This window comes from Falco naumanni, chromosome Z, assembly GCF_017639655.2.
Source record: "Falco naumanni isolate bFalNau1 chromosome Z, bFalNau1.pat, whole genome shotgun sequence".
Taxonomy (NCBI): domain Eukaryota; kingdom Metazoa; phylum Chordata; class Aves; order Falconiformes; family Falconidae; genus Falco; species Falco naumanni.
In genome coordinates, this window is record NC_054080.1 from 60,182,651 (window position 1) to 60,204,733 (window position 22,083).

A 22,083-nucleotide genomic window follows, 5' to 3' on the forward strand; every position below is an offset into this window, starting at 1 on the left:
TGGGGTGCTGGGGAAGGGAGGAACTAGAAAGCACAGAGCCCTGTTTGGAGTGACACAGGAACAACCTCTCGCTAGCTGCTTGCCCTGGCCAAAATTCAATTAAATGGCTGACAGAATCTCAGCTCTATTAAACAGCATCTAGACCTGGGACATAAGTGACAGGTCGCTTCAGCCCCCACGCCGTCCCCACTTGCAGGGCAGGCATGACTGCTTGGGTCTCCACAGGAGGAAGCCAAGACCCACCAAGAGCCATGGGCACAGGGGTGGGAAGGGTTCCTAACTGGGGCTTGCTGAGTTTATTAAGCTGCTTTTCCTCCAGACTGAGTTTATTATTGTATTTTACCTTACATGGACTGCTGTGAATGCTGTGATGGTCTGTGCAGGGCGTTGCAGTTGGTGTGACCACCGAGTGCTTTGGAGATGTTAGAGTTTGGTAAAGGAGCTGTTTTCCCTGTGTTTGCCATGTGTTCTTTTTTTGTCCTAATGCCAACCATGGTGATACCTGAAACTATTTTCTGAGATTTCAGTGAGGACTGGCTTGAACTGCACTGTAACTTCTCTTCTACTCTTTTACAGAAATGCCAGCACACACACACAAAAGATTTTGGTTCATTCCCATTTACGTTTGGTTCATTCAAGAAGCAGCGTGGATGAAAAAAGGTACCCCACAGTGGATGCTTGTGTAAAATCACTGATCATGTAACTATGTTGCCCAAACCGTCTTTTGGAAAGAGTGTTTTGGGCAGGGGTGTAAAAGACAGAGCTGACAGCACCAACCACAAATGTCTAATTCTCTCTCCTTTCCTTTTTTACTTATCTGTAATTTGCAAAGGCAAAATATCAAAGTTGAGTAACAGTAATGAAGGGTCAACTTCTCTGCTAGTGTAAATGGGTGTAGCACACCAAAGCGGATGAAGTTCCACTGGTTCACGCTGGCAGCAAACACCACTTAAAACAAGCTGCATCCATTCTGCAGTGGTCTCGCAGGGATGTGGGAATACTGCTTCTGTGATTTGATGCAAAACTATTTATAGCCTCAGCATTTAACCCCTAGAGAGGAAGCTACCAAAAGGAAGAAGCCGGTGGAGGTGAGTGTTGTCAGGGAAGCACCAGCACTGCCAGCGCAGCCCAGGGTCACGTCTAAAAGCAGAGCAATCTGTGGTCACGTTGATTTTCCAGAGACCTGCCACTCTCCCTACCACATCTGGATTTGATCCCCAATGTATACAAAGCTGGGGAGTGTCTCAGTGGTTTTAGAGTGTTATGTGCATTATTTTTCTCATCTTAAAGCTGTCCATGTAGAGAAAAATACGGGACTTCAGTAACAGTTACCAGCATGATTTGCTTTTATTACCTTTCTGTTCGAGACCCTTGTTTCCCCTTGTAGCATGTCAAATTGCCCCCAAAACCACATTATACAGCCGAGAAATGTCGTTCACACTTCACTGGCTATTGATTTACTTTATTTATTGGCACAAAATCAGCCTGAGATAAACATTTTGTCCCCCATTTCCACTATTGTAAGCGATATAGTTCACTGCGAGATAGGCAAACCCCAATGTGCTGGGTCACAATTCGACATGGCTTTCTAATCAATGTGTGAAAAATTACCTAATGAATAATGGGTTGCACATTTCCACAAACAAATTAACCAGGGTGAGACTGAAACTAATGATTATATTTATCTAATGTAATTTCACATCTGTTACTAGAGCTAGTAATTTTTTTTTCTTCTTTCCATGGCGTCCTCAGAATTACAACCCAGCTTTTGAGAGACAGACATTTTACATCCGTTTAAACAGATAATGTTCAGATTTATTAGATACATACTTCTAAAACCACAAGAGTTTGTTATTATTTTGCAGTACTTTGTGGGGGTTGAACTGCCTTTTGAAATGTGGCGTGATTTTCACACCGGAGCCAGGGTGCTCAGACTCGTAACACCTCCTGTACAAGGAACAACAAAAGTGATTTTTTTCCCAATACACCAGCCAGTTGAGATACACCCTGATAATTTTCACTGGAGTTAGGCTAACATTATTTGCAGATGAAAAAGCATGACAGTGGGAAGGAACCTCATGGGCTCGGTCTTTATCTCCTTCTTACAGGACATTTGCATCTTCCTGGCAAAATGATCAGTTTTGTAAAACAAATATTCCCAGAGTCCAACCGCCAACTCCGCATGGGTTCAGCAAGCACCAGGGGCCTGATGCAGCAGTTGCTTCTCAGAATGGGGAAAGCAATTGGCTCTTGGGGTTTGCTTTCCACTGGCTGTTTTTATTCTCCAGGCATATAAAAATCTTTTGCTTGGACTGCCTTGGGCACCCTCCCTGGCTTCCAAAATACGAGGCATTAACATGTCTGTCTCTGTCTCTCTCCTAAGAGAAGCACTATAAAGAAGGGCTTGTAAGACAGGGCACCAGAGAAGGAGAAAGAGGACAACGCTGGGGTTTCCTCCCCCTGAAGCTGACTCACCTTTGTCTCCATGGGGGGTGTAGAGCCTCCCTTGCTGCAGATACCTTCCTTTGCTGCTGGGGGCTGTATCTGCTCTGTCACATCGGGCAGCTTGCAGTTGTCTTTAAAGATGCTGCAACAAAAACAAAAGTCTCCAAATGATGTCACTACTTGAATCAACATTATTAAACAATTTCACAACCTGTGTCAGTCGTGGTGGCAGCTTTCATAAGGATTTATTATCCAGAGAGACAAGAGAGGGGGCTGAGAGTGCGCAGAGATTTGAAAGTCATTGTACCGAGAGTTTAATTATTGTATTTTTCACTGAAGTTGAAAGTATTGAGGAAAATCTAGCCAATTTCATATTGCCTCATTTGATTAAAGAAGTTGTATGATTGTTCAGAATGTGTAATTGCCATTCAACACAGCTGAACTGAAAAAAAGCTTTTTGACTTCACATCCTTAATATTTGGTGATATTTAGTAGACTCGCTGGATTAGCCAAACAAAACTTAGAAAATGACACCAGCTTTACTCTGAAGACATTCTGATAATTGATTTGGCTGAAATTTTTGAGTAACTCAATGTGTATTTCTGTTTGGGTTTGTGGTGGGGGGTGTTATTTTTTAGTAGTATACATTATTCTAATCAACATTAGAAAAAAGTCATCTATTCAGCCATGTCAGGTATGGGACAACATGTAACTTCATGGGTGGATTTTCAAACCACAGGATATAAAGCTTAACACAGTGTCATGTTTATTACATGGAGAAAGACATGCAGACATCCTGCAGATGTGTGCCTTATAAGCCTACAGTACCAGTTTGAATTTGGCTTCTTTACTGAGAAAAGAGACTCTAAATGTGTACTACTACAAATGTATTTTTTTTTACCGCAGATAGCCCTCATTCCCTCCAGTGCTGGTTCCAGAAATAGACGACCTTGTTCTGCCCAGAAGCTTGTGGAACAGCTGAGGAACATTCTGTCTGGGTCAGTCTTTGTTTGGTTAACAAAGCAGACCTCTGCATCTCTTGCTTTGGAGACTTCTTGTTCCACCGATTGCAGAAGAGGTTGTCCACTACTAGCACATTACCTAATGAATAATGGGTTGCACATTTCCACAGATTAACCACAGAAACAGACGCTCGCAAGTGTCCCCAGCCTGGCAATAGTTGAGCTGGTCCCTTCTATGGTGGCATCTTCTGTTGTAGCTTGTTAACCCTCACCTGTGCAGTGAAGGACCCTGGTGTAACACCCAAAGAGGAGTGTTTCCAATCTCCAGAGCGTGAACAGGCTGGGCTAACACACAATGCATCCATTTCAGCTGCAGTCAGCTCATGGAGATTGAGGTACATGCTGCTGGGGGAGGCAGGGAGGTGTCAGTGCCAGGCCCATCCTTCTGCGCCGGAGCAGCTGAGCAGTTTGGCAGCCACTGCCTGGCTCAGGGATAGCTTCAGTGGAGTTCTGGGGCACATGAAATGGAAGTTGAGAAACAGCAAGAAAATAGTGGGCAACATCGTCAAGATGAGCTCTCATGTAGCCACACTGCCCTGAACATTTGATTACCTGAATGTACCATTCTTCCTAAAACACCTTTTCTTCCCTACCCTGAGCGTGATGGCTGTAGCATACCCTGGGCTGCCACAGCCTGCAGAGGCCACACAGCAGGATGGCTTTGACACGGCACTCCAAACCCAGTCTGTTTCTTAACTCCTGGGACCACCTTGACAAGGACAAAGCAACTGTAAGCAGCCATAGGTAGAGTTCTTTGGGGATTGAGCTCAGGGAAACATTTGATGGTTGCTGATAACAAGCACTTCATTCAACATACTCCCTCAGCCATTTTTGCTCCTCCTTTGTCTACTGCATTAGATTCAGTTAAAACCTCTTGTCCTAAGTCAGGCTGCTCAGTCCTGGACATATAACTCAACAAAAGCAATTCTTGGTTTTATAATAATTCACTGATCACCGCACAGACATTTGTTGCTGGAGAAAGTATTGAACTTAGTTGACCAAAAGATGTAAAGGATGTTGATGAAAGCAGTGCAGAGCTGTCCAGAGGGACTTGGAGCACCTATAATGAAAGCATACATGGCAAGATAAACCAAGCATCAGCTTTTCTAACAAATGCGGTCTGAGTGTTTCAGCCTGAATCCAGAAGTAGGTCACACAAGAGAGGCATGTTGTGACTTCAGTCTCCGTGCCTTTTCCAGGTAACCAGGCTGCACCATTTGCGTTTCTCATTTTCCCTCTGGTAGAAATTTCTCACTGCAGGTTTTGACAATTTTCAAATAATGTCGTGGAGAGTGTGACAACATGAAATGAGAGTAGAGCACAATGATGCAGTAAATAGTTACATTATTAGAAAGGCAGATGCTGGCATTGAAGCAGGGTTGTTGGCCTAAAAAAAATAGATTAGGAGGAAGAAAATCGAAAAAAATCTGTGAGGTATCTGAAGCAGTTGATAGCATAATAACATTCATATGCAAGCAAGGGTTTTCTGTGGCAATGGGAATCAGCTCACATGCTAATATGACCAGTAAATAAACCATAGAAAGATTCTGGAATTGATATTATTACTCACCAAATACAACTCCAGGCCAATGAATCATGTCTGGGAATGCATTTGGGACTCCAACCGCTGGCACTGGATCCCAGTGTGCAAGACAAAGTCCTGCAGTGGCACCCAACTCACACCCAGCCATCTACAGACAACCTAAATTTAGCATAAACCTGGTGCTTCATATTTGCTCTTGGATTATTCTTGGCGGTATTTAGAGTGCTCAGAGATATGCCCTGAGTGAACACAGGGACACTGGTGAAATTCAGGACATTTGAACATGCTAATGGTACCTAAACTGAAGTCAGCAAGGAGTGATTTGGAGCAAGGCTGCTGCAGCCTGGTCCTTCACTTAGGCAACTGAGAGGAATGGGGTCTCCTCACCCTTCTGTGAAAGCCTGTTACCCATCTCTTGTTGCCTATCATCTTCTCCCCAAAAGACTATAAACTGCAGTCTGAATTCAGCCCATATCTGAGGATTTTTTATGTGTCTCCAGGGTCAAGTGACCCACGCAACAACCCGAGAACCTAATGTTCAAAGAACCTGGGAACCAACAACTCCAGCAATAAGGCTTGAAGAGGTTCAGATCCCACTACCTTGAAAATCACCCCCAACCACATTGATGCAGAGACCCAAACCAATTGGGAATGTGTGAAAGTGCAAACCCACCTTTAGCAAAGCAGGAGTGCTGCTATAATCCTTGGTAAAGCCACTGTAAGAGCCACTTGTTCTCTAGGATAACGCTGTAAAGCAAAGCAGTCAAAGAGCAATTCAGCACCTCAGGAACACTCTAGCTGTCACCAAATCAGCTCTCTGTGCTTAAATGCAGAGCATTATAGGTCTCTACAATGTGCCGTATTATGGACATTTCTCCACAGGAATGCAAAATTGAGAGAAATTTTCATCCGTTTCTTCCTTGTACAAGGCAGGGCAGACTCAGAAGTACGCAGAGGCATCTTGTGCAGGTAATCCCAAGACAATGTTAGTCTCTCAAAAGCTGTGCAAGTGATGGCCTGCCCCATGCACAGCTACTCTGGCCAGTGCAGCTCAACTGGATTGCAAGTGGGATTCCGACTGACTTTGCCAGTCAAGCTCCTTCCCTTGGAGCCTCTCAAGAAACTTGTGCTGAGGCAAACAGGACACATTTGGGATTATCCACTGCTGCACAGACTCTGATGCAAGACAGGACCAATTAAAACTGCCCTGAGTATGTAGAATGAGGAAGGCTTTTGCTGATGTGCTGAGTGCCAGCTCATTTGAATGTTTTCTACCAGTTTGGAAATGAGAAGACCTAGATGAAAGCTAGATGTATCAACATCATTTCATGGAGGTTGCCCAATGGAGTGGCACAGAGAATGATGACTGAAGGTGAGGACAAAAGGCACAGGTAGGAATGGTGCACTAAACCTTTCTTCATCTGGTGTGATTCACAGAGGTGTCAAGAGTGTGTGATGTGTCAAAATCCTAAAGGCAAGAGTGAAAGCAGAAGTAAGCAGGTAGATAATCTTTTATGTAGAGGATCCCAAACTGCTTTACTCATAAATTCACTCTGAAAGCTAGTGGTAAAATATAAGGAGCAAGACAAGCTTTAAAGATGAGATGATAAGACTTCATGCGTTGGTAGAAAAGGCACATCTAGAATGACTGGACAACTGCAGCATCAAAGGTGGCTAGGGTCAGAGCAGTGCAGTTAATGAAAATAAGAGATTTGTGTATTGGTAGAGACTTCAGACAGAACAAATTGGGAGGACATTATTTGATAAAGAAGAAATTTCTGAACTTGTTGTGGAGTTTGATAAGAATCTAGTGAAGGTAACAAGAGGATTAAAATTGATAGTACTTGGCAGCCTACATTACTTTGAAGAAGAGACTTAGGTACCAAGACACTTAGATGCTTTTCAAAAAAATACCTGCAACACTGGATGCTTTCATTTAGCAAGTAATGGTATAACCAGCTGTTGTCGAAGTTACAACATAAGGAAGGATGTATATGGAAGGCATCAACAAGTGACAGGCTGGCTTTGTGTTTTGGGTGTAATTGATTAACTATAACATCCATGGATGAAATCTACAGATTTACATCCTACTGGAGAGGCTAGAAGAGGAGGGGATAACGAATGAAGGACTATTAAAGCAATTTATTGTAGACAGAGCAAGAATCACCTCCAACAGGAATAAGAAAGGTCTGACTTAAGTGAGGATACAAACCACATGACAAGTGGGCCAGAGGCAGCAGCTTCTTTTGATACAAAGAAAGGCCAGAGCAATCAACTAATAACATAGGATCCCACACCCTTTAGGAAGCATCTTTGTTGCAGCTGTCTCTACCTCGATGGGGTCCCTTGCAGCCCAGCAGGATTCCCCAGCCCCGCGGGGATTGGTCCACTCACAGTCTGGGCAAACGTGAGCTTAAAATTGCACAGGAGTTAAAGCAGAAAGGGTGAAGTGACAGTAATATAAAATATAGTAGAATTATCTTCAAGTATTTCTTATAGTAATCAAAATTTCAAGAATAAAGTATGAGTCATTTATTTGCTATGGAGACCTGAAGATAAGAACACAAGCTGACAATGAATACAGCTGTGGGTGTTAATTACTGCTTATAATAGACACAAAGATTAGAGCCACCAACTGTACCAAGTGTAATTCTTTATTTAGTAACTTAATATTCTTCACTGTTCATCTCAATGCATTTTTATATGTCTGACCTTCTGTAGACTTCTCATTTTGTTCTCCAGTTGAAAGAGCAAAGCTGGTTAATTTCTGGTGACATTTTGTGGCTGTGTAGCTGCTGAAATATCTTTTTACACTCAGTTTTGTTTATAAATCTGAATTGAGTGAATATCTGCCTGCAACACAAGCCTGTAAGGCAGGTGACATTGCTGAAATGAGAGTCCCCTCCCTCCCAGGGACTCCCTGAGCATGCCCTGGCATTGGAGGCCCAGTGGACACCAAAGAGCACTGTATAATGGCTATGGTCATGGCAAAGAACAGTTAGACGACGCTATGCCCCCTTCAAATTTCATGTCTTCTACTCACCCAGAGTATCACTGACTTACATTGACTGTGACTGTGGCACAACCACATCCTCTGGATACAAAAAAAAATGGGGACCTTTTCTTTTTTTTTTTTTTTTTATATCACAGTTTTGCCTGGACTGTGATATAAGGCAGGAAGCTCAGCATCACAGCCCTCCAGTACATAGGAATTTAATTACAAAGTAATGTGTGTGCCTTCAAACAGGGGCTGGTGCTTCCTTTTAATTATTAGATATGAAAAATAGCGGTGAGTGCTCATAGTCATTCTGAAATGCTCTTCAAAAAGTTAGCAAAAAAATAAACCTTAAAAGCTTGTAAAGAAACCACAGGGAATCATAGCTGCCACTTAAATTATATTAAAGGGCAATAAATTGAAACCAGTAAAAAAGAAATGTGTCCTTACAGGGTGCATCGTCAGCTTATGAAATTCACTGTAGCAGGAGGTCAGTGAAAGAAAGTCCATAGTTTGTTTTTTTCTGAAGTACTTTTTGGATCACTACCATGATGCTTCCAACGCTGTAAGAAAAGGCTAATCAAACTTCATACTCCAAGGCACAAACTATGTATGGGGGTCAGGAGAGAACATCACCCTCACAGACAGTGTATTAAGCATATTCTGCATTTTCCCTCTCGACCTTCGAAGGAGGGTAAGGATCTCTGCAGAACAGTTGTGTAACCTCCAGTGGAAAATCCTGCACAAACACCTCTAGATTCCTTCCTCCCAGGGAGCAATTCTCCTCTGGCAGATTTCAAAGCTCATAAAAACATAATTTTAGCTCTGAAAAATGTATTTAAGCATAAGCGTTGATGAACAATGCAATGTAAAGGTGAAGCAGAGCTCTCGAACCTCAAAGACAGTCTCAGGAGAAGCTGAAGCAGGCACAATTTATTGGCAAATAAGAAAGGCAACTTCCCACCCATACCATTGTACATCCCACGTGGAAGACAAAGATACGCACGAGCCCTGGCTGTGAGGAACGTGAAAACAGAGACACCCTCCTGCCATTTTTCCCCTGAGGACTAGAAGTAAACCTCACAGAGGACTTTATGTGACTACTAATGTGGCCCTTAAGGTACTACTCAAAGAAAAGGATGATGGTTGATGAGAGTCCCCTACCACATCCTGAGCACAATAAGCCCCTCCGACTCTTGATGCTATTTTTATTGTGGTGAAATGAAAGATTAAAACCATGCTGTCCCTAGTCCCCTGTTCCACAACCACCACCGCTGTTTTCCTCTCCAGGAGGTTGCATCTCCACCAGGGGTGATGATCGGTCCATGATGTTTAAAAGGACCTGTGGATCCTATGTCTTTTGGGGCAAATTCTGCTTCTCTGAGTTAAGACGTGGCTGTCAGCTGTCTTGCCCAGAGATTTTGGGTACATTACATGTTTATGAAGTCAAACTGGCTCCCAGACACTGGCTCTTACCTGTGGCTGGATGAGCCAACATGGCACAAGCTGCGGTCAGACATTTGAATGTGGTCCATATGTGGTCCTCTTATTTCTTTCAGAAAAGGTAGTTTACAGAATGGGTTAAAGTTTTCTGGCAGAATAATTCTGATTATCAGTCCCGCAGATCTTCACTCATGCATCTGCTGAACTCACAGTCAGGTCAGCATGGGCTTTAAAGGCTGCAAGATCAAGGCCTTTGCTCCTTTGTCTCTTTTGACCAAGCTGTAACTCTATTATGATGATCAAATAGTTGAGATAGATCTGTGACATTACAGGATGCTAATTTCCAAGGATTTCTCTTCCTTTGCCTTTTGTGGCATTTAGATTTTTCCTATGTTTATAACACACATGAGGAAAAAATGAAAATTCCTTTGTTTTCCTTTTCATCTCTACGCTGAAAGGCTAAACAGGCCATGCTTCCCAGACCAACCGCTCTGAGCTCAGCCTTAATGGCAGGCAGGTGGTTGCCTCCATGTCAGGGCTTGCTTTAAAAAAAAGGGGATCTTAATTCCAGCATTGGAAATGAAGAGGAGTTTGCTATTAGCTCTCACATTAATAATTTAGAAAATACATGCCCAATCACTTGTGTTCTCTCAGTTCTCTCTGAACACAGCTGCAAACTGCATTAGGTATTAGGGTGAATGGATATATTTCAGATGAGATATTTGTACTGAATTATTAGAGTAGTCTGTATTACAAAATTACTAATAAACATTGCTTCTGGCTCAATTTAGCCTGAACTCAGTGAACCTAGCCAGTGGTGAGAAATCAAAAACTCCGAAATACCCGATGAATGAATCTAACTAATCAAGAAGCCCTGCAGGAAGTAGATGCCAGGATTAATGAGCCAGTGGTTTCACCATGCCATGCTGTTATTTCTTCACATAAATGCCCTCAGATGAGATTACCTTTGTCATGAAAAGGAGAAAAGGAAGGTTACATACTTTCAACTGACAGGTTAACTGCCATACCTCCATTACTGCAAGATACATTTTCATGTGCAGGGATTTTTATTCTGAAAAATGAAAATTTAAAGACCACAACACAAATTAAACCACATTTTCATTTCTAAGAGCAGGGTTCATTGCTGCTAGTACAATAATATAATCCATGCTGCAATGTTATCTGATCCCTTGCCTTGCACAAACTTTCTTCCAATGTTAGTGATGCTCAGTGAATGCAATCTCCAGAAGCAGTTAAGAGCAGATTCTGCCTTCCACAGGGATTTGAGGGGAGGAAGACAGGAGAGGGAGAGTGTCAAAGCATTTCATCAAGAGAGCAAATGAAAGGTTCAGTGACATTATTGTTATGTATATTCCTTAGACATTAGGGGTGATGTTGTGTTTAGAGGAAAGTAAAGCTGCGTAGATACGTGCTGGTGTGGAAATGAATCCATATATACAAACATAAATCTCAGTCTACTTACATGCTGGGTGGAATTGCTCAAAGCTAAAATGCACCTTAAGGCAAGCAAATAAGCCCAGCTGTAACAACCTTAGTGCCTGGTGTTAGCTACTTAGTAATAAGTTAATTGTTATTTGGCATAAATGTTTCCCCTCGATATATATGGAATTCGCCCATTTACTTTGGCCACTTTGCATGAATAAAGCAAAGCTGTTCATGTTGCTAGGTAGAACTGGTCAGTGCTGTTTAATTTTTATCTTTGCAATATCAGTGTGGGTGAGATTTTGTAACAAAATCATCCACAGACAACCTGTAACATGTGTGAGTGAAACCTGCAGTCCTCTTCCTTTCATCCATGTTAAATACATAAGAGCATCCGCTTAGATGTTTCAGGTTGCAAAACTTCAGCTGGTGCTAAGGGTACATATAATTTCAAAAATCTCCAGGACTCAGAACACAAAGATCTATTGCCATGGAAACAAATGTCGCATCAAAGTTGGGTAGGATCAAAAAGCTTTGCTCATAACCAGCACAACAGTTGCATTAGAATATGGAGGAAATGATGGATGTTTTAGGAGCGAGCATTACGCTGAAGGACCTTTCTAAGGCCCGTTCCATAGGGCTGCGGTGTTCGGTGTCAAGAGTTGGATCTTACAGGTTGCCTCTCAATCCCCTGCCCCCAGCCAGAGAGAGCATTTTTCTCTACCATTAAAAAGCACATATTTTTTAAAGACCTTCTATACTGCACTTTACAACATCCCTACATCATAAAGCTGTCTTACTTATAGCAATATAAAGCAGCTGTAAAAATTACATGCTTGTAAACAACCTTCCATACATTTGGAAGGAGTGAGATTTGCACTCCTCTGCATGTAAGTGGAGACCTGTTTGTCTTCCCAGTGCGCCACAGCATGGGGAAGGGACTGCTGTGGGATTGGGAAGGCCAAGGGACATCCTGGATGGGCCACCACTCCCCTTGGCCCACAGAGGGGCACTCATGGGGGATAGAGGAGATGGGGTTACTCTGACCAGCCTTGCCCCATAGGCACCCTGTGCAGCCACATCTTTGATGGCTGATCTAAACTGATCACAAACTTCAGACTCAGAGCTAAGCCTGGGTGCAGAGGGGCAACGGCGTGGCCCCGGGCCAGGCTGGGGAGAAAAGGGAGGGCTGGAAGGAGGGACAGGGCATGGTGACTTCTTAGCCCAGGCATTTACCTGGTAAGATATGGCTTATGGTATGGGACCTGCCTTACCTGGCTTGGCCCACCTCAGGGTGAGCATCCTGGGCTGTTTCAGCACCTGCATGAACAGGCTCCTACAGAAGGGGCGCAGGCCAGCTTCCTCAGGTGACCCCCAGCGGACCCACTCACAGCCTGGATTGCCAATAATTTATTCTGCTTTTATTTCTCTTTTAAATTAAATATGCATATGTAATATGCACTTTGGAGCGGGCAAGGACCCTTCAGCGGGTGCCTATGGAGCCGGGCACTCTCAGGTGTGTAATTAAGAGGTGTGTAATTGATGTACAAGGAGAAGAGATCTTAGTGCATTGCATTAAAAAAGGAAAGGGCGGGGAAGGGAAGAGAAGGAAAAAAGAAACTCAAGCTGGGCTGCGCGACACTTGCCGAAGTCCTGCACCTACTTTTCCCGCGTGTTAAAGTTTGCACGGGAGCAAACGCACGGTTTTCCCGTCACTGGGATTTGCGCCGCTAGCAGCCGTGCGCTCCGTTCCGAACAGGCAGAGAGGTCTGCGGCGAACCGGCCCTCCAACTCCCGCTCCCGCTGCAAGCCCGGCCCTCGGCCCCCGGCCCCGCACCGGCCTCCCGCCGCCCCACTCCCCCCCGCCCCCGCCCCACCCCTACCCCCCCCGCCTAGTTTATCCCGACTTACAGTTAAAAGGCAAATCACACAGAAAGATTAACAAAAGTTTATTTATCATGAAGTATTAAAATTGTGATAAATGAAAGGCAAAATTCAAGCAAGCAAAACTATCCCCAAACTTGTGACAAAGGACTCGGTGAATCCCCACAGAAGGAAGTCCTGTCGTTTTTTTTTTGTTTTTTTTTGCCTGCGATTCAAGACACCTCTCATATCTCACACGCCACATCAAAATCCATAATTATTCATATCACATACTGAAAATGATATTATTTATCCATTCACATTAACTTGATATAAACGTGTCCGGAAAAGTCAAGTAATATATTTTATATTAGCTCAAACATTTATTAAGAAACCCAAAATTCAATAAATAAGCACAGACAATAAGTTAAAACATATCACGAATCGACCAGTATGTTAACAAGAATGCTTTATCTACACAAAACATCCTATTTCACATCGTTTGTTCATTCCTCCAGCGGCCCTGCCCTGCGGCGGGGTGACCGGCACATGCAGGCGGGCGGGCCGCGGGGCCGGGCCGGGCCGGGCCGGGCCGGGCCGGGCGGGGCGGGGGCGGCGGCGGCGCCTCCGTCGGCGGCAGCGGAAGATGCAGGAGGGACAATAGCAGCAGGAACGTAAATAAATGCGTAAATTAAGGTGGGGCGGATCGGCAACTCAACTGTCACGAAATCAAAGATCCGAAAAAGGGAAGTGCTTTTGCTTCGGGGTTGGGTTTTTTTTTTCCTTTTTTTTTTCCCCCGTGTGTTTTACTGTTACGAAAAGAAACTTTTTCATTTCTTTTTTCCCCCCTATCTCCTTTGCTCTTTCTCGCATATAAATGCTTTACCAAAATGGATTTGATTCTCTTGGGGGTCTCAGTGCCGCTCCGCGAGCCCGCCCAACCGCCCCCCGACGGCGCCCTTGCAGCGGAGGGGGCCGGCGGCAGATCGCTGCTCTTAAATAAACCGTAAAAATTAAGGAAACAAAACCATGACTAATTTCTTTGCGGTGCCGGCCGGGTGCCGGCGGGGGAAGGAGGCAGGGCCGGGCGCGGGTGGCCCCGGGTCCTTCCGCCGCCGGGGAGCAGCGGCCGCCGGCCAGGCCGGGCCGCGGGGGACTGGGGGGATGCGCGGGGGCGGGGGGGGGTGCGGGGGTAGTGGTGGGGAGGTGTTTCTCGGCCCACAAACCAGTCCGTTGGCGTCTGATTTCAGATCCTGAGTCGGCTCCCTGGTAAGTCAGGTGGGGGAAGGCGGGGGACCGGGGCGGGCCGGGGCGGGCGGGCGAGGCGGGGGCGCGGGGCGATGCGGTGGCGGCAGCGGCGGCGTTGGCGCGGGGCGCGGCGTCGGCCATTAGGTGAAGCTCATGGAGACTGTGTGCTCTAGTGCTTTGCGGCGGAGGGAGGCGATGCTGGTTCCCCGCCACACGTCGCTGCTGTCCGGGGAGCTGCAGAGCTGGGGCGAGCCCGTCACGTTGCTGGGGCCGGGCAGGGAGGCGGGCACCATGCCGGGGAAGGCGGGCTGGTAGAGGTGCGACTGCAGCCCGGCGCCGTTGGAGCCCGCCAGGCTGTTGGAGAGGCCCATGGAGTTGGGCGGCGGCCCGGCCGCCAGGCTGCACTGGGACAGGGACTGCGCCATGGCCTGCTGCCTGCCCAGCGCCGGCGGCAGCGGCAGCTGCGACACGCCCGGCATGGCGGCGGCGGCCCAGCGGGTGTCGTTGGCGTGGAAGGAGCAGAGGCTGTCGCCCATGGCGGCGGCGGCGGCGGCGGCGGCCGAGGGGAACTGCGGCAGCCCCGGTGTCGGCAGCAGCGTGCCCGGGGCGCGGAAGACGTTGGTGGTCTTCTTGCGCTTCTTCCACTTGGCCCGACGGTTCTGGAACCAGACCTGGGGCGGCGGGCAGCGACACGCACTGTTAGCCACGACACGCCCGCGCGGCGGCTCGGTGGCATGGGGGCCGCCACCCCCGCCTGGCTGCCTGCCCCCCTCCCGAGGCCCGCCCCCCGGCCGTGGTCGCCTGTCACACCTGCGGACCCACGCGTGTCCCCGTCACGGGGTAGCAAAACTGCTGCAACTTTTAATAACGGAACTGCTGAGAAGTGCCCGTCCCGGGACTGAGCCGCCTGCAGCCTCCGTCCCTCGGGAGGCGGCTCCTGGAGAGGAGCCGGGCCTCCACCCGAAAAAAAATACAGTAACACGCACACAAAAAAAAAAGAAGAAAAGACTGGCCCACAGCTGTTACTCTGGCGTGGCAGCACTCGGGAGCTGCCACCGGCGCGGGGCGCGGCGGGGCCGGAATCCGTGCTCCGACCGGCAGCCCGCCCTCCCCCCCGCCGCCCGGGTCCCGGGGCAGGAAAACCGCCCGCACTAGGGGTAAAAAAAAAAAAAAAAAAAAAAAAAAAAAAAAAAAAAAAAAAAAAAACACCAAACCAACGAGGTGTTAGGCGGGCGGGTGCTCGCGGTGGCGGTGGCTCGACGGGCCTGGCCGCGCCGCACCGAGCAGCACCGCACGTGGAGCGGGCCCGCTGGCGCGCGCGGAGCCCCAGTGTCACCGCGCACACCCGGGCCGGGGGCGGCGGCGGCCGTTAGCGGGAACGAGCAGCCGTTAGGGAGCTAAATGTTATATGAATAATCCAAAAATCGCCTTCAGTTATGTTTTAGGGTTAATAGTTAAATTGCAGCTACAAAATCTTTTTATGTTTCATGGTTTACTGGTGGTGTAAAGAATCTCCGTCAGGTCTGATCGCCTCAGCTCATAGCTATGCTGCATATGCTTTTAAAATGTGAATGTTTCCAGTTGAAAACTAGTGCATGACAGATTAAAACGCAGGGAAAACCTGGGGGAGATTTTGAAAATGCACACATGACAACTCTAGAAATATATTAACCGCCAGCGTTTGGCAACTTTGGACTCCTTTTAAAATGCAACTAGCCTCTGAAAATTATGAATACAACAGTGAGAATCTAATGGAGGTTGGAATTTAAAAATCTACCTTGATGATGTCTGCTGTTACAGTAATATAGACATACTGTAAATGTGTTTTAAAATATATAGCCCATTTAATTCCCCAGCTATAAATGGGTTAGAGAGAAAGACGAGGAGACAATATCACTTTTGTTTTTCTTTTCCTTTTTTTTCTTTTTTTTTTTTTTTTCTTTTCAGGAGCCGAAGCTTTATGAAGATCTCATTGGAATCCAGCGGATGATTAATGTGAAGATTTGGTAGGAAATCTGGAGAGCTGTATTAAAGCTCAGATCTCAGGTTCATTTCGATCAGCCAGCCGTGAACTCTGGGCCGAATTCATTACACTTTAATAGTGCTGGGAGAGGAAGAAAATGCAATTTCTCATTCCATTAGAAAACTAGAAAATACTCTCAGCTTGTCCCCTATTAAGATGTGGCAGGTGACGGGACCATTGTGGGGGACACGGTCAATGGAATTACAGCACATTATTTTTGTTCGTATAAAATATTGAAAGGCAAGCCTGACTGTGCAGAAGTTATTTCACTGATTTGGTTTTTATGTAAATAAAATATTGAAAGTTAATTAATCCGTGCTAGAGACTAATGATTATGCTTATTATATTGCATTTGATCGCGTAATTTGCATGATTCTCGCATTGCTGCTTAATAAGCCATTCCAGGTTATAAATAATTCTGAAATTGGTTTCTAATAATGGCATGCTATAAAAAGAATGGTTTTATTACAGCAGCCTGAAAAGCAGAGCAATATCAGACATGGAATTGGACTCCCGTTTAAGCACCAGCCGCTTTAATAATTATTTAAATGTATCATATACATTAAATACAGATCTAAAATGAGGAAAGTGGTGATTTATCCTAGCATCTAAAACCCTTAAAAACATATACAGCTGCTATAAATTAAGTATTTGGAGGATTCCTTAATCAGTGCAGAGCCCACATACTGCAAGGAATGTGTAGGCAATCTGTTAACTATAAAGAAAACTGTAAAGTACCCATATAAGAACATAAACCAATTACTATTTAATCTAAATTTGGTCAAGGAGCAGTGATACATCGGATTGTGAAGTAAATACATTAAATAAATTATTTTGCCTCAGATTATATAATGTTAATCATTTTGAAGTGTTAATTAAGAAGGTTATGTTGATCTGATTACTTTTTAAACTACAGAACATTATTGTAAAAAATATTTAAATTGCCAGTCTATTAAACTGTTTTTATCAGCAGTCTGGAGCTATTAGCATTGGTTTAAGATTATGCCGAGGCCATTAAAACACTTTGTCTTTCTTCCTACGAATTTCTTTGATGTGCTGTTAGAAAATAACTATTTCCATTTTATATTTTATATTTTACTTCATTTACCACACTCCTAATATTGAAATTGGTATCATTAACCTTTGGGAAACCCAATAAAGTTTAATAGAGCTCGTTTTCTTTTTTTTTTTCATGGAGTCAGTTGTCCAATTATATTTTATTTGTGAATCTAATTTCTTTCTTAATTTAAACTAATTATAGTCCTGTGTAGGCTAAGTCAAATTGTTTTACTTTTTAAAAGCAGACATGCATTTTCTGTCATATTCGAGAACAGTCAGTTTCCATTCATAAAACCCTGTATTTGGGGATTTCTTTTGACGTGTCTTTATTTAGCTAGAGGAGCCTAGGCTTGCCAAAAGGGATTTTGAACACGAGCTGCGGTAAAGTGCGGCGACGTTCCCGGTGTGCTGTGCTGAGCGGGGATGCACAGCCCGTTCCTTGGAGGGGACTCGCCTAGAAAGTCACTAAAATCGCCTTCTACACACAAAAGCCACATCAGAGCAGTCTAGCGGTTGGATCCCTCTCTCCCTTTTCCAAATTTTGTTTACATTGACTTGCCTGAATAGTTACTTATGTGCCTGTGTACAAATACATATATATGTCTGTGTGCATAAGTATATATATGTACTTTAGAGAACAAAGTACACCCTCGATGCTGAAGTTACTGGCTACCCGTGCCGTCCTCAGGCATTATAAAAGCCGTTATGGGGAAACTCCGGGTGCAGACAGAGCTGCCTTTTACCGAAGTGCCTTTTCACGAATCTGCGTGCTCCCTCGGCCCCCCACCCTGAGCCTCCCGGCGGCGGGCTCCGGGGGCTCCCCCCGTCCCACGGGCGCCCGCCGCAGCACCGTGGACAGCGGCCCCGCTCCACGACCCCGCCCCGGGGCGCCGGGCAGCGCCGCCGGCAGCACCCTGGACAGCGGCCGGGGCACGGGGGCGGTTCCCGGCTGTTTGTGGCTCGCCTCTCGGCGCGGAGCTACGGCAAGGGCTGCGGCTCGCCCCCCGCGGGCTGTACCCCCCCGGGCTGTACCCCCTCGGGCTGTACCCACTCGGGCTGTACCCCCCCGGGCTCTTTCCTGGCCCACGTCGGGCCGTGGAAGGGGGCCTCCCTCCGCCCGCACCCCGCTCGGGACTACCGTGCTGCGGACCGATAGGGGACAAGGGGACCGCACCACTGGAACAGCTTTGCGGAAAGGAGGGCGGGGGTGTCCAGCGTCAAGGTTTCCTGACCAAACCGTTGCGTTCAGGGGCTGGTTTCCTCCCCCACTGTCGGGCTGAGGTTTGGGGGCACCCACCCTCCCGCCCCGTTGTGCCTGGCCTCGCGCCGGCCCGCCGCGCCGCCGTCGGTGCGACCGGGGAAGGGGCCGGCGGACGCGGAGCTGGCGGGCTCTGCGCGGGGCCCGCTGTTCATACCTGCACCCGGGACTCGGTGAGGCCGATGCGCAGGGCCAGCTCTTCCCGCATGAAGATGTCCGGGTAGTGGGTCTTGGCGAAGCTCCTCTCCAGCTCGTTGAGCTGCGCCGGCGTGAACCGGGTGCGGTGCCGCTTCTGCTTCTGCTGCCCCTGCTGCTGCCCAGCCTGACTGGGGTTCTGGCCGCCCTGCTGGCCTTGCTGCTTGTCGGGGTCTTTGGCGCTGACGGCTAAGGAGCTGGGGTTGGATCCCACGGTGGTGATGTCCTCCCCCGGCAGCAGGGTGGTCCCTTCCACCGTGTCCGAGTTGGGAGCCATGTCTCCCGGGTGTCCCCCCGGATCCGAGCCCCCTACGCCCAGCCGACACTTCACCGCCTCCCGGTGTCCCAGCAGCTCGGCCGCATCTTTCATCCCTGCGGAAGCAAAGGAGCCGTGGTCACTCCCCTGCAGCCGGGCATGTATCCATCAGAGCCGCTTTCCAGCGCACTGAGCCGGCGAGAGGCATCCAGCCACCGCCACCGCCTCCGCTCCGCCACCCCCCGCCGCCCCCCGGCCGCCCGCCAGCCCCGCAGCCCAGCTCGGCTCTGCGACGCGCAGAGCCCCCGGCCCGGCGCAACCCGGGTGGGGAAGAGAAAACTTTACGGCAGCTCCTCTTCCTGCTTAAATAACCAGCTCCCTGCCGGGCCTCCTCTTGCGAGACCAAGGGAGGGGAAGGGGAAGGAGGGGGGCAAGCTTTGCCGGGTTCAGCCGTTGGGTGAAAGAAAGAGACGGAGAGAAAGAAATGACACTCGAGCCGCCCTGCTGCCGGGAGCGTTACTTCCCCGACAGATGTGCGGGGCCCGCAGTCACCCTGGCCGATCTTTCCCCTCTCCTCCCTCCGCTCCTCTAAACAGACTCATGAATAACCATAACCAGGTAGATATAGATATTTCTCTTTTTTTTATAAAAGGAAAGGAAGGTGAGAGGAAAGCGAGCAGGTGAGCAGGGAAAGCCCACTCAGAACTCTTCCGTAAATACTGTCGAGCTCATCTGTCCTAAAATAATAATCATCATCATCATCACAGTAACAAGGTGTAGGTATGTGTATAAAAACAGGGAGAGAGAAATTAAATGATCCACAACTCGCTGTAGATCTACATACTCCGTAGGTCTCCTTCTCTCTCTCTTTTTTTTCCCCCGTAATGTTAAATCAAATTAAACTTTAATACAGTACAATTACTTTTAAAGGAATTAGCCCATTTAGATCGCATTAAGGTAAAATAAGGAACAAATTGTCAATTTCCTGCCCCGGCTTCCTCCCCGCTTGCCGCCGCCGCCGCCGGTGCAGCCGCCGCGGGCGGGGGGGTGCTGGGGGAAACTCACCGAGACGGGCGTCCAGGAGGTCGGCGTGAGACAGCATCGCGCACCGCTCCAGGGCGAAGGCTGTTCCCCCCCAAATTTTAGCGGCCTTAAGTTATTTAAAATAGATATAAGATATGAGATATATATATATATATATATAGATCGCCTAAATGAAAGAAAATTCGGTGTGTGGTTAAAAAGGGGGTCTCTTGCATTATAATGTCCTTTAGAGAGACGGGGAGGTGCTTAACACTTCAATGAACCCGTGAGCAGCTCGGCGCGGGGACCAATCAGGAGGGCAGCCTGCAAATGTCAGCGCCCGGAGCGCCCCGCTCCGCCCGCCCGCCGCCCGCCCGCCGCCGCCGCCGCCCCGGCCTCCCGCCGCCCCGGCCCGGCCCGCGCCGCGCCGCCGCTCCCTGCCCCTGTCCGCTCGCCTCGCCACCCTCCTTCCCTCGCTCCCCTTCCCTTCCAAACGCACATTTGCCACCCTCCTCCCGCGCCGGGTCACCTCTGATTTATCGGGTTTTCTTCTCCTTTTTCTCTTTTTGTAACGCCTCCTCGGAGCGCACCCTGCACCCGACCCGGTCAGGCTCCCGGGGGTTGCTCCCAAGCCCAGCGCCCACCGGGGCGATGCGAGCCGGTGAGCGCAGGCGGCTGCACGGTGCCGGGGCTGGCAGCGCCGGCCCCGCTCCACGGCCGGCCCGGAGACCGTGCTCCGGGGCGGCGGCGGCGGCCCGGCTCTCACCCACCCGCCACCGCCCCCGGCGGGCCCCGACGGCTGCGGGGCGGCGAGGGAAGAGAAACTAGCGCGAGTTCACGCAGCGGCCCGGGCCGCTCCCCGCCGCCCCGTCCCGGCCCCGCTCGTTGCAGCGGCGCAACGCAACGCGGGGGAAGGGAGCCGAGCACCGTGAGTCCCGGCCGCCCGGGAAGCGCTACCTCCCGGGCCGGGATATAAAAGCCCGTAAGCTTTATTTTTTCGGGTAAAGTTTCCAAGTTCGGCTCGCCTACAAACTCAATTTAAAGCAGTAAATAAAGTTAAATGCTTTTTATTTTCCTCTTGAATATGTTAAACTACTTGAACAATTTAAAGTGCTTTGCACAAGTGAAGCGAACCATTTCTAATGTTCTGATTTTTCAAAGCCAGCCAACAACAAAGTTTAGATTAGTAATATATTTCTAACCAGAGTAATTTTCAAGATCATTAGGCATTTATGTAATTAGTGCCAAATCTATAAGCTTTTATTACGATTATTAGAGTAAAATCAGTATAAATTTGTACTAATTTACTACTGTTTAGACTTGGCTGTCAAGCCAAGAGGTTCTTATTGTAAATGATAACTGAGGAAATTAAGTGCAAAATTCTGTACCATTTCTGATCTGCTCCTAAACAATCCGTTTCAATTGTATTTGCAGCAGAACATAATGCCCTTTTAAAGTTATTTGACTTGTATTTTTATTTGCAAAACAAGAAAAATACCCTCTACCGGGGCACAATGAAAACTGATATTTACTACTTCCCACTTGATTAACATTGATTTTTAATTCAAAAGTGATGCAATTAAGATTATTCATTTAGTGCAAATAAGGCTTCCACCAAAAAGGGAGCCCAGTGAAGTCTGTGTTAAATAATACAGCGCCAATGGCTTTTGTTTTTTCCGCCATCCAATTGACTTACACAAAACATTGTAAATACTGCATGCGAACAGATGCAAGAGTGGTTTTGTTTGCAGCTCAGATGTGCAGGGGTTTCGGCAGCGACTGAACAAGGAGACAAAGGAACCGGCCGACCGATCTCTAGGGCAGTTTTGCTGCCCTTTTTTTTTTTTTTTCCTTCCCGTTTCCCTCCTCCCTGCTCAGGCTACATTGATTCAATTCAGCTTTCGAGACGTCGGGTTGTTGCAATAAACCTGGGTGCCCGGGAACGGCCGCTAAGAGCAGGGAGAGAGACCCAGAGCCGGGCCACAATTTAGCTGGAGAGAGAGAGAAAGAGGTGGAGGTGGGGTGGGAGTTACGGGATTTTTTTACTGTTTTCCTGGTTGGATGGGGGACGGCGGAGATGACTCATTTGTTTTGCCTTTTTCCTTTTAAAATGATTGTCTGTGTACAGCTCCAGGGCCGGAGGGGAAGCCCCGGAGGTGAAAATTCCCGAGAGCCGCCCCCCGAGCCGGCCGCCGGGACCGCGGAGCCGGGCGGGGGCGGCGGGAGCCGCGGGGCGCTCAGCCCTTCGCGGCGCGGCGGGTCTGGCC

At 47.8% G+C, this 22,083-nt stretch overlaps 1 protein-coding gene across 1 annotated transcript; it reads right to left on the reverse strand.

The window, feature by feature from the left end:
- Positions 1-14,142: 14,142 nt before the first annotated feature.
- On the reverse strand, positions 14,143-19,895 carry LOC121081651 (orthopedia homeobox). Its single transcript, XM_040580845.1, has 3 exons — positions 19,859-19,895; positions 18,500-18,909; positions 14,143-14,673 (listed from the first exon to the last, which is right to left on the reverse strand). The coding sequence occupies exons 1-3, from the start codon at positions 19,893-19,895 to the stop codon at positions 14,143-14,145; spliced, it is 978 nt and encodes a 325-aa protein (XP_040436779.1).
- Positions 19,896-22,083: the final 2,188 nt, after the last annotated feature.